Source organism: Pipistrellus hanaki, assembly GCF_964339955.1.
Source record: "Pipistrellus hanaki genome assembly, chromosome: 14".
NCBI classification, from domain to species: domain Eukaryota; kingdom Metazoa; phylum Chordata; class Mammalia; order Chiroptera; family Vespertilionidae; genus Pipistrellus; species Pipistrellus hanaki.
Window position 1 is genome coordinate 40,713,085 of NC_140516.1, and position 13,228 is coordinate 40,726,312.

General features: G+C 44.0%; 1 protein-coding gene across 2 annotated transcripts; it reads left to right on the forward strand.

Moving 5' to 3' along the window:
* The first annotated feature begins 1,297 nt into the window (after window positions 1–1,297).
* Window positions 1,298–11,298, forward strand: GSTO1 (glutathione S-transferase omega 1). 2 transcript variants are annotated; one of them, XM_084903545.1, is made up of 7 exons: window positions 1,298–1,407; window positions 2,025–2,329; window positions 2,500–2,608; window positions 5,492–5,714; window positions 7,740–7,838; window positions 9,628–9,734; window positions 11,064–11,298. In XM_084903545.1, the coding sequence occupies exons 1-7, from the start codon at window positions 1,391–1,393 to the stop codon at window positions 11,215–11,217; spliced, it is 1,014 nt and encodes a 337-aa protein (XP_084759671.1). In that variant the 5' UTR covers window positions 1,298–1,390; the 3' UTR covers window positions 11,218–11,298. The 2 variants fall into 2 exon arrangements, with proteins under 2 accessions (XP_084759671.1, XP_084759672.1); XM_084903546.1 differs by lacking the exon at window positions 1,298–1,407 and having other exon boundaries at window positions 2,285–2,352.
* Window positions 11,299–13,228: the final 1,930 nt, after the last annotated feature.

Genomic DNA, 13,228 nt, shown 5'->3' on the forward strand with positions numbered 1-13,228 from the left:
CTTGACATGAAATTTTTAGTTTGGCCAGTTAGGGGTGTTGCCTGTCCAAGTTTAAATTTACATTAATTTGAATGATGTATCAATATGCTAAAAGACCTTCTAAAAAGTTACTTTTCTGAAAAAGAGTTAAGCCACATCCATGCTTCAGCAAAAATGTAGCCAACTTGTTTTCACTGAGTTTCAGCAATAATAACAAGCATTTATTTATGTCACACTTATTCTGTGCCAAGAACTGCTTAAAGTGCTTTCTAATATTCACTAATTTAATCATTCTTCAACTTCTATAAAGGAGCTATTAGGTGTTTGCCACCTTATTTTACAGGCGAGGGAAGTGAATCACAGAGGGAACTTGCCTGTAGTCACACGGTGGTTAATAAGGGGTTACTACAACTACTATGGTTTCATAAAAAATTCATATGTTGAATTACAAACTCATGAATTCTTGTGTTGAAGCTCTAATTCCCAGGGCCTCAGAATGTGATCTTATTTGGAAATAGGTTCATTTCGGTTATAATTAGTTCAATTAAGATGAATCACGTTGGGGTGGAATGGCCCCCTAACCCAATATTAAGAGAGGAATTTGGGATGCAGGCATGCACACAAAGAGGGTGCCACGTGAAGATGAAGGCATTGATGGGTGATGCTCTACATTCCGAGAAATGCCAGCAAACCACCAGAAGCTAGGGGAGGGGCCTGGGACACATGTCTCTCACCATCTTCAGAAGGAACCCACCCTGCCTTTACCTGGATACTTCTAGCTTCCACAACTGGGAGAATACAGTTCCGTTGTTTAAGCCACTCAGAGTGTGGTATTGATACTTTGTTACCCTAACCCTGGCAAACTAATAAATACAGGTCTAGAGTAAGGATCAAACCCAGACAGGAAGACTCTGAGATAGATGTGCTTATCCCCTACTCTCTGCTTCTCCCATAATAGAGCTAATCAACATAAAAGCAGACACCAACCACCACTCCGTTCTGCTTTGCAAATCAATGGCCCAGGAGTCACCAGCTCTCAAATTTAGGCAGACAAGTCAAACATTGACTATCCTTTTCCGTGTGCCCTCGACTGGAATCCCTTTTTCCTAAACCTAAACTAAGAGGGGCTGTTTGAGCAGACCAGTGGGACTGAATTTACTCCATTCGCCTGCATGACTCTGAGCCCTACCAGAGCTTCAAAATTCAAATATTTAATAAAATTTTTTTTTGAAAACAGCACCGACGGAGGTTAGTAAGATCCAGATTTGGGCTGTTTCTTTTGGGTTAAAATTAAAAGGCCATGTCCTGTAGTTACAGGAGGGACAGGGGCCATCCCAGGAGTGGTAGGAAGCTAGTGCTGGCAGGAGAAGGAAAAGGCTGTCCGGGTGGCTGGGCGACCTGTCCCTGTGCTATGGACCGGAACCTTTGGTGAGCGAGCGCTGGGCCCAGGACACAGGCCTGAAGCGGGGGAAGCCTTGGAGCGGAGGGGGAGCTATGACCAGGCCCCTGACACGGAGGAGGGGGGCTTCCCAGCAGGGGTGTGGACCCGGGGGGGAGGGGGAAGGAGGGCAGACAACAGACCACCCTCTTTCAGGGACAAGGAATGACTCTGAGTTGTGTGTGTGTGCGCGCGCGCATCCCTTCCCTGGGCCAACACAGTACAGTTAGGCACATCCTCCAGGCGCAGGGTTTTGTTTGTTTGATTGATTGATTTCTTTATTGATTAAGGTAGGGGTGTCGAACTCAATCAGAGAAGGGGCCAAAATCTAAAATCCAGCCTAAATTGCGGGCCGAATGGTTTACTGAACAGTCATAAACTGACAATGTCATAAACTGACAGCGGAGTGCAGTGATGACAGCGCGGTGCGGGCCACATTGCAAGGCCTGGCGGGCTGGATTTGGCCCGCGGGCCTTGGGTTTGACACATGTGGATTAAGGTATTGCATTTGTGTCCTTATTTCCCCTATAACCCCCCCCCCCCCCCCCCCCGCCCTCCACCTCCCATTTATGCCCCTACTCTCCTGTTGTCTGTGTCCTTTGATTAGGCGTATATGCATGCAGATAGGTCCTTTGGTTGATCTCTGGGCTCAGAGATTTAAGCACGATCCCCACAAACCCCGGAAGGCCGGCCCTGGGAGGGGCGCCGCGGTCCCCCCCGCGCAGGGTGGGCAGGAGCCCGGCGCGCTCGCCGCCCCGGGCCCGCTCCGGGGCCCCGGAAGCGCCGCCCCCAGTTCGCACTTAGCGGACAGCGAGCTGGGGAGACCGGAGGGAGGGCGCGGCCTGCACTTCCTGGATCGTCTGCAAACCCGCGCCACGATGTCCGCCGGGTCAGCCAAGAGCCTGGACAAGGGTGAGGCCCGGCCGCCGCGGGAGGTGGGGATCTGGGCGCTGATCCGGAGCCGAACTCTCCCGCAGGGTCTCCTCCCGGAGGGGATGGGTCAGGCCCCAGGGGAGATGGAGGAGGCTGGGGGTCCCGGCCGCTTTCCCAGCCGTGTAACTGGCCCCGCTTGTCCCCTGCAGGGAGCGCGCCCCCGGGGCCGGTCCCCCAGGGCCTGATCCGCGTCTACAGCATGAGGTTCTGCCCGTTCGCCCAGAGGACGCTCCTCGTCCTGAAGGCCAAGGGGATCAGGTGAGAACCCAGCGGAGGCCGGGAGGTAGGGGCTGCGGGCTGGGGGCGGCGGGGGTGGGAATCTAGGGCCCCTGGGGCTTCCTTTACTGCAAATAAAATGAGTATTCTCGGCCTTTTTGGAGAGGGCATGGCTAGGGATGGGCCCTCTCCCTGGGGAGGCAGAAATGCCATAGATCCAGCGGTCTAGGACACTCCATTGAGAGGAACCTACTCACTTTATGGTCAGAAAGATGGGCTCCGGTTAAGGGAGTGACAGGCAGCGGCTCTTTCAGTTCTGGTAGATCCCTGATTCCTGGTCAGCTGCCCTTGCACTTTCACCAGATTTCTCCATGCATGTCCAGCTTATCTGGCATTGTTGACTGTTATTCTGAGTATATCGTTCCTTACTAAATAGTCGATAATGAGCCCCAGTACAGAGTTCAGAGCTTCACTTTCCTGGCAGGGTGTACAGTTAACTACAGGAATATGTACAGTACAGTTGGGTCTTTTGCGAAGCCTCATTGGAACTGGCCTGGCTCCTGACATAGGAGTTAGCCACAGGAATTATGCAGATTCATTTGACCTTTCTCTATCAACACCAAAGATCCATTGGAACTACCCCATTCCAATGTCCTTTGGAATCTGTGGAACAGGCAATAGAATAGATACCTATGATGTGGAAGTTTAAAACATAGCCCCCCATTCTTAAGAAATTTTCCATGTATGTGCTTAAGATTTATTAATGAACCCGATGCATGAAATTCGTGCAAGAGTAGGCCTTCCTTCCCCTGGCTGCCAGCACCCGCTTCCCTCGCAGCCCTGGCTTCCTCCGGAAAGTCGTCCAGTCTAATTAGCACATTACACTTTTATTATTATAGATTTTAGTCTTTTTTTTTTTGGGGGGGGGGGGGGAGGATTAGACAGCAATTCCTTTCCCTAAAAGAAATGTAAGATGCATTCTAAAGGAGAGAAAAAGAAAACCACCACCAAAATTATTTATGGATTAGCCCTCACTTCACTAAGATTGGCATCTTATTTGAATGAAATTGATCCTGAACACATAGCAAAATATTCAACATTTAGTAACATTTATCCAAAACACTGTATTTTATCAAAATACTGTAATATTTTTGTATTAGTCAGAATTATTTTATTGTAAGTAAGAGAACTAATTCAAATTGGACGATAAAAGGCATATATCGTACTCATATAATTGAAAAGTCCAAGAGCAAGATGCAGCTGAATTCGGGGCACCAAATCCTGGGTTATGTGTCCTCCTGTAACTTCAGGTTGAAAACAGCCTTACCTTACTTACTGGGCATTTTCCAAAGGAAAATTGAAATGATTTTAGTGTAATAGGGTGTGTATGGGGGTGGGGGTGAAGAATGGTGACAGCTGCCAGATAGTGCAGACAACAGAGGCCTGCTACATTCATGGGTCAGTTTTGAGTCCCAGGAGACTATCAGAGAGGTACTAGGTTTTTACCACATGGTATAACCTAACAAAGCATGGTTTTCTTTATAAGATACACCTTCCAACTTGTGACTTGATTCATGATGCCAGGTTACCACCTAATCCGTGTGTTCTGAGAACCTTCTTTATTACACAAGCCTAGGATCTACCTTTTGTTGTTATAGTATACTGTTTCATAAGTGTTGATAGTTTCTTGCACTGGCTCCGATCTGAGTGTCCAATGTTATCTCAGCACATGAATCTTTTAATACACACAGAGACGTGTTTCATCTGGATATTCCTTTGTTCCCGTGGGTGATGACATATTTAAACCCTTAAACTAAGTGCTGTTCTACAAAGGTGTTGGTGTAGCCCTAGTTGGTTTGGCTCAGAGGATAGAGCATCAGCCCAAGGACTGAAGGTTTCCAGGTTCAATGCTGGTCAAGGGCACATACCTCTGTTGCAGGCTTGATCCAGGCCCTGATTGGGGCATGTGCAGGGGACAACCAATCAATATGTCTCTCTCACATCGATATTTCTCTCTCTGTCTCTCCACCTCCCTTCAACTTTCTCTAAAAAAAAAAAAAAAAAAATCAATGGAAAAAATATCCTCAGGTAAAGATTAACAACAACAAAAAGATGTTGGTGTGTGTGTATGAACAAGAAATATAAGATCCTTGCTTCCATGGAGCTTACATTCTAGATAACTGACATAATGGGTAAATAAATGGCCAAAGTGATTTCAGATACGTATCAGTTTAATAAAGAAAGTAAAACAAGATGATCTTGTAATGGAGGCTCTCGGCAGCTTCAGAATGGGTGGTCAGGGAGGGTCTCTCTGCACATTGGATGTTTGACTTGGGAAGACAGGCTGAGAAGGCAGAGGGCCAGTAAGTGCAAAGGCTCTAAGATGGGAACATGTTTGGCAAAATCAGGGAATATAAGAAAGGCCGATGGGCCCAGATCAGAATGACCAAGGGAAAGTCGTGGGAAACAGGTGTGACAAGTAAGCAGGGACCAGGTCTGATGTGCCCTGCTTGTCATAGAAAGCATTCAGGGTTTATCCTCTTTGTACTGAGTAGCAGTCGGAAGGTTGTAAGCAGGAGAGTGACCTGATCTAATTTTGTCAGCGCTTCACCTGGCCGTGTGTGCAGAATGGAGAGTAGGGAGGCCATGGTGGAAGCTGAGAGGCTGGTAGGGGACTGTTGCAGAGGTCCAGGTGGCAGATGATATTTTGGAAGCGATAAAGCTATGAATGAATAAAGTCAGTGTGATTTGGAGGTCTAGCTGACCATTTGACTTGAGGAAGGGGGCCAAGGGGAAAGGAATCAAGGCTGAGTGGACTCCTACATTTGGGGTCTGGTCAGCTAAGTGGATGGTAGGATCCAGTGAGGATTTTCAGAAGTGCAAACATGTTTCATTCTCTCCATTGTCTTCTATTGTGTCTTTCAGGCACGAAGTCATCAACATCAATCTGAAAAATAAGCCCGAGTGGTTCTTTAAGAAGAATCCCGCTGGTCTGGTGCCAGTTCTGGAAAACCACCAGGGCCAACTGATCTGCGAATCTGCCATCACTTGTGAGTACCTGGATGAAGCATATCCAGAGAAGAGGCTGCTGCCAGCTGACCCCTATGAGAAAGCGTGCCAAAAGATGGTCTTTGAGTTATTTTCTAAGGTGTGTATATAAGAAATTTCAGTTCCTATTTGAAAAAAAAACACTTTTTTTTTTAAGCTACATCAGTGGTCATGTATGATTCAGTCATTTGGAAAACAAAACAGGATTATACTCTTTGCAAGTCCTTTCTTGATCGGTTCCTGTTTACCCCTACAAAGTTACCCCTCTTCGGAAACACTATAGTCCAGCCATACTGAATGTTTCAGGTTCCCAAACTCACCACCTTATCAACTCTTACCGGAAGACCCTTCCCCCTTCTCACTTTGCCTGGTTTTCTCCACATTCTGTTTCATGCATCTGCTCAGATGTCGCTGCCTTCCAGAAGCTTGCCAGACCGTATGAGCGCTCAGTTCTATGCTCCCACAAGTACTAACATTTCCTTGTTGCTGCCTGCCTGCCTTAAGCCTGTGAGTGGTACCAGGGTGTGAGCTCCTTGAGGGTGAGGGCAGTGTTGCCGTTACTGTTGACTCACTGCAGGTTTGTGATCCGTTCTGCCCCGTCCAAGTTGTTTAACTTGCTAAGCTACTTAGTATTGCTTTTTACCTCTGTGTCTCAGGTCATTATTTGCTGAATGAGTGTAATTATGTCCTCCTCATAGATAAAATCAGTTAATCGAAAACATGGAGGGCAGAGTCCGACACATGGTAAATCTCAGTGTTAGTTCTTGTTCTAGCCCGTGTCTAGCAGTGAGCTTGTGCTGGCAGTAACCCTCAACTGACTGAGTAAATGGCATAAATGGCAGTCCCGTAGAAGATTATATAACCTGACATTGCTATTCTTGTTGTCTACTATCGGTCATGTCTTAGTGAACACTAACTGCTTGAACTAATCTACAATATTGCTAGTAATTAAAATACAGTTCTTCTACGGGACTAAGACAGTCAAAGTGGGGAAGCTGAGAGAGAGAGAGAGAGAGAGAGAGAGAGAGAGAGAGAGAGAGAGAGAGAGACTTGACAAACCAAGACCACATAAAAAATACATTTTTGGAAAAGTGGAAATTAAAAACACTGCAAAAGAAACTGTATGAGGAAAATAATGTGGAACAGATATTTAAGGATAAGAGGAAAGAACAGGCAGGAAATGTGGATGGAAGGGCTGCCTGCAAACTTTCAGCTCCAATGGGGGAAGTTGTACTGACATGCAGGGGAGTCCCCTGAATTTTTATGAGTGCCTGTGTACTTAAACTGGGATGAGTAGACTTCTGTCTTTTGCAATGAGATGATACCAAAGACTGAAGGATTAAAACAGACAACAAACACCTCCACCACAAGCCTTACAGCATGTGACACTACACCTGTCAGGTCTTCAGATAGTCAGTCCCTTTTGAACAGTCTTCTCATGTCCTCCCCAAGGTAGAAATCAGAAAGATTCTCTTTCTCAAGCTCCCTTTGCAGCTGTGGACAAGGGCTGGGAAGAAGGCTCTCCCTGTCAGAACACATGGTAGAGTTCAATTCAGAAATGATCAGTGTGAGGAAATGGGTTGGCGTGAGGCACTGGTGCTGCTGGTGAGAGTGGCTGGTAGCAGAGCTTCTGGATTTCAGGAGCCATGCTGGTTGGGAGTTTACATTCCAGAGCAGCTACGGCTTCGTGCTAGTGGCATTGGTTATCTCAGAGTCGCTGCTGGCAGCGGCACAAACTGTAACCTCTAGTTTTAGCTCACAGGTCACAGTGGGTTGCTTTCTGCAGGCAAGTTTGGGCATGATTTTGGAATGTTCCAGCTTAGCTCCGAGCCTGTTTGTTCAGCCTCCCAAGGATTCAATTCAACACTCAGTGTCCTTTACAGATGTTTTTGGCTCAAACTTGCCAAAGTGCGTTCTTTTATTTGCAACTTACAAAGTCCTGTTTAATATAGCATCTCTGGCCACAAAACTGTTTTTAAGATCAGTATATGACCTCTGTGAACACAAGAATGGGTGTACCCTTGAAGTTTCTAGAACACTCTGACACTGGATTCTATCGTGTTTTTATGTGAAGCTGGTATGCTTAGTCTCCCACCAATAAACTAGGCAATTATTCTCTGTCTAGGTGCCACTTTTGGTTGGAAGATTTATAAGAAGCAAAACTAAGGAAGACCACTCTGGCCTGAAAGAAGAATTTCGCCAAGAATTCAGCAAGCTTGAGGAGGTAATCAATCGCGACTCTTGGCTTTTATCAGAGTAAATGATACACTGCACCTCCCCACTTCTTTCTGCTCTCTTTTCTTCATATCCTCATTCCCCATACCACTTTATAGCAATCAGTAATAATACCAAATAAGAAATTTTACTTGATAACAGATTGACATAAGCTGTGCATTTAAGATATAAACCAAAACACCTAAAAATATTTTGTCATGGGCTTTTAAAATGTTTTGTTGCATCTATGTTAAAATAACATAGAAAAAAGGAAGTTCACCAATATTTCTTTAATGTGTCACCTATTTTCTTTTTTCCCCCATGCTGCTTCCAGTCCCTGTCCATAGATTTAAAAAAAATAAATTAAAAAAAATAAAAGATTAACATAAATGTAATCAGAGCATAGATACCATTCTGTGTTGTTTTACATAGTATTATATAATAAACATTTCTCACCACAAAGAGTTTGCCATGAATCATACAGACACTTGGCAAAGCCATATGTGTTTTACCTCCTCAGGGGAGAGCTGTCATTTTGGGCCTTAGATTGAGTCTTCCTCTTGGCCTTCAGACATTCCAAATACTTCAGGTAGATTTAAACAATCAGTTTACAATGTAGACTGTTATACTGAAAAAAACTATAGAAGTCTTATAAAGGGCTAAGTTGGTTTGACGTTGACTAATCAAATAATATCCTGAATTCCCCCCTTTGACAAAACCATAATACCAATTTACCTTCTTGAATTTCGAATACATAGTTTATGCTTGGTTTTCAAATAATTTTATTTAATAGTTAATTGTTAAACTAGTTATACCCAGCATATTTTAAGTAAATTGTTTTATTGAAGAATTATATGCAGAGAAGTACTCAAAACATAAGAGTCCAGCTTGATGAATTTTTACATAGGGAGCATAGCCATAGAACCAGCACCTATAGCAAAACACAGAATATTCATTTTTGCTATTTTTTGTTATATAAATGGACTCATGTAATATGCACTTTTTTGGGTCTTGCTTATGTCATACAGTATTGGGTTTGTGAAATTCATCTGTGTTGTGTGTAGGTCATTCCTATTTTTTTGTAGTTCTAGCATATGGCTATATCACAGTTTTTTAAAATATCTTTTTTACTTCTTGTGAGCAGAAAACATTTCCATTTTGGGGCTATTACAATTAGTGCTGCAGTGAACATTCTTTGGGGAATATATGTTCACATATCCAAGTAGTTAAAAGTATGCATGCACTCAGCTTTAGTAGATACTATTAAAACATGGTTGCACCAATTTACATTCCTATCACCTTAGCTAACTTTGTCTTGTCAGTTTAGCCATTCTGATGGATGTATAGTGGTATTACATTTTGGTTCTAATTTGCATTTCCTTGATAACTAATGTAGTTGACTACCTTTTCAAATGGTCATAGGCCATTTGGAAATCCTTTAATTGTGAAGTGTAAGTCTTGCCCAATTTTTTAAATAGGTGGTTTGCCTTTTTTTCTTAATTCCCAAGAGTTCTTTCTACATTCTGAATAGCAGTCCTATGTTGAATTATGAAGATTTTGCACTCTGTTGCTTATTTTATTTTTCTCCACTTTCCAGTTTATTTTGTTGATTGTTTTGTTTCATCCCGAACTAACTAATAGTAAAGCTTAAACTCTACTATTTGATCAAATAGAACTTGGATATGCCAGGGTAAAAGCTGCTGGTCTCACCATTATACTTAACTCACCTGCATCATCTCTGATGATGAATCTCACTAGATATTGAAATAAGAAGTACTCTTATGCTGTTTAATGTTCAGGTCCTGACCAATAAGAAGACAACCTTCTTTGGTGGCAATTCAATTTCTATGATTGATTACCTCATCTGGCCCTGGTTTGAACGGTTGGAAGCACTGGAGTTAAATGAGTAAGACATTTGACTATTTTGTGCATAATTTAGGATAATGATAATTTGAATAGTATATGTTGATCTTTTTCTGGACAAAAATATTTTATACAACTTTTATGAATGGGGAAAAGGCAGACAGGAGGAAGACTTATACCTACACGCACCACTGCTTCTCATCACGGGTTCTGTGACATGTGGTAAAATGTTTTAAAAATAATTTACTCCTCTCCTTTTAAAAAAAAAAAATATTTTATTGATTTTTTACAGAGAGGAAGGGAGAGAGATAGAGAGCTAAAAATGTCGATGAGAGAAACATCACCAGCTGCCTCTTGCACACCCCCTACCAGGGATGTGCACGCAACCAACGTACATGCCCTTGACAGGAATCAAACCTGGGACCTTTCAGTCTGCAGACCAACACTCTACCACTGAGCCAAACCGGTCTCAGCTCCTTCTCTCCTTAATAAAAATCCACAAGGAAGGTTTGGGGAGGAGGAGCTGAGTGAAAAGGGTGAAGGTATTAAGAAGCACAATTGGCAGTTACAATATAGTCTCAGGGATGTAAAATATAGCATAGGGAATATAGCCAGTAATGTTGTAATACCTAGATATGGTGTAAGATGGGTACTAGATTTATTGGGGGATCACTTTGTATGTTATATAAATGTCTAACCATTATGCTGTACATATAAAACTAATATTAAGTGTCAACTGTAATTGAAATTTTTTTAATCTATAAGGATGTACATTTTAATAAGGCTGTCATGCAGGATTATATGACCAATGCTACCTCCCAGTTACCAGTAAGATTCCATACTAGTTTGCAAGCTCCATATTTTGAAGTTTAGCAACTACTTTAGCTATCTCCCTCTTAGAGCTTAGAGCTCTTCAGGGTTACCTATATACGTATATGTATATAGTGGAGGGTCTTGCCCTAGTAACATCAAAGATCAGTGATCACAGATCTCCACAACAAATATAAAAATAATGGCAAAAGTTTGAAATATACTAAGAATTACCAAAACGTGGCATGGAGACACGGAGTCGGACAAATGCTCTTGGGAGAATTGCGCCCATAGACTAGCTCAGTGCAGACTTGCTCAATGCAGGTTCGTTGCCACAAACCTTCAGTTTGTTAAAAAAAAAAACGCAACATCTGAGAAGCCCAACAAAAGGAGGCATGCCTTATTCTATAACTATGTCCATTTTAAAGAACTCTTCTTAAAGAACTACTTTGAAAAGTGAGAGAACAAAGTGAACCTGCAGAGTGCTGTGATGACATGTAGACTTTGCAATGCCTTCTTCTTTTGTCTAGCTCACACCTTCAATTCTTTCCCTCTCACACAGGTGTATAGACCACACTCCGAAACTTAAGCTCTGGATGGCAGCCATGCGGAAAGATCCCACAGTGTCAGCCCTCGTCACTGATGGGAAGACCTTTCAAGGTTTCTTAAATCTCTACGTGCAGAACAGCGTGGAGGCCTGTGACTACGGGCTCTGATGGGTGCAGGAGTCAACAATGAAAATATATCTGATGCTTTCCTTCACGAATGGGAATAAAAACATGCTTTTATCTTAACAAGCGCTCTCATGTTTCTGGGGATCGCCTTCTTTGAGTTGCCATCATGGCCCAGCGGTGGGGTTTCCTTAAGGCCTTCCTACAGAAATGTAAACACGTTTCCTGCTCCGGGTGCTCAAATGACACTAAGGTTTCTATCAGTCCATGCTGAAAACCTCTAAGTCATCCTCTCTGCTGAGATCTAGACTTCAATCTAGATTTCTATCCGCCCCTAGAACATTTCCACTTGGATACCTCGTTGCCATTTCACGAGATGCCCTTTCAAGTTTGTCTTCGAGGTTCTGAATTGAGAATTTTCAATTCTTCATTTTTTCCCATCATCAACTAAATTTCACTTGCCATTGTCACCCATGAAGACCAGACCTGCATCGCCTCAAAGTCAGGTGACTAGGTGGCCTCCTATTTGATCTCCAATATCCAATCTCTATCCTCTTCAACTCCTTCCTACCAAATCCCAGTTCAGGTGTTCAACATAGAGATTATGTTGTACAACCCATTCACTATGTAAACCCCTTAATGCGGTATGGAAGGCTGAAGGAGTAACAGGTAATATCCCCATTCAGAAGTAGTAATGCCATCTTCCATACACTTCCACAGTCCCATTGGTCTTCTCACTAATGTTTATCATCACATCACCTCCAGGAGAAGATAGGCTGGAGAGCATCACTTCACTCTATAGATCATTCAACTAAGGTCCTGAGGTTAAATGAGACCTTAAAATGCTGGCAGAAATATCTGGAGGACACACCCAGCACCCTGTTCTTACTGTCAGGATTAAGGGGCCGTTGACAGGCCAGCCACAACACAGTCTGGTTTCCTGTACTTAAGCGGAAGAGCACCTAGCAATCCCCGGAGAGCTCACTGCTGGGGGTGGGTGGGATGGGCCACATTTGAAATGAGCGCCCCCCTCCCACCCTATTGTGATGCAAGCGATCTGGAGCCCGCACCCTGCGGGGCAGCTGACAAAGGTTGACTTCACAAAGGGTCTTCCGCCGCCAACGCCCAAGCTCGGGACGATCCATCTCTCTGCCCCCTTTGGCCTGCCCCACACACTCTGGGCTCAGGTCGGCTGCGGGCGGTCAGTCGGATGCAGACCCGGGCACTGAAGTGCCACAGAGAGCCACTACCCGGTCACAGACGCCCGTGGGGAACCAGGACTTCGGTTCCCAGGATCCGGTGGCGCAGCCTCCCGTTGGCCAGGCTCGGCACTGCCCGGCGGCGCGCTTCTGAAGGACTGAGGGTTTGGCTGGAGCTCTGGGCGCCGGGGCCAGTAAGCGGGTAGGAGCTCACTCCGGGGGGCGGGTCCTGCCACCTCCACCGGGTGGGTGAGTGGTTCTGGCCAGGGTTGCATTTGAAGGGAAAAGGGCTTTGTGGTCAGTTCTGGAAACAAGTCCTGATTCTATTTCAAACAAGTCTATTTGAAAATAGAGCTTTCCCCCCCCTTCTTCTCCCTTATCTCATTCTTCAAGCTCAGTGAACAATATCTGAACACCTAGTAATCTTTCGTGTAAATCAGGATTCTGAAGTATTAAGAGGAATGTCCTCCAGGTTTTGCCACTATCCGAGATAGGTAGGAGAAGAAAAACAAACTTTTTTTTTTTTTTTTTTTAATAAAACCTGAAAAATGCAAACTCCACTTCTATTCTCAAAACAGAGATTCCATTAAGTAGAGTAAATTATTTCTGTGGTGGCATTCTTTTCCTAGAAGACTTAAGTTTCTATTACTGAAGATCCCCACGTTTTCAAATAGATCAGACTATATTTCAGGGAGCTGGAAACCAATTTGGAGTAGGTTTAATATGGCCTTGTTACCATGTGTTTCTTGCTTGAACGAGTCTGGATAATAGAGGTGTAAACATGATATAATTACATAGAAGGACAGTTTTCAAAGAAGTACCTATTGGGTTTTTAAAGGGAAGTAGGGATAAGCTCA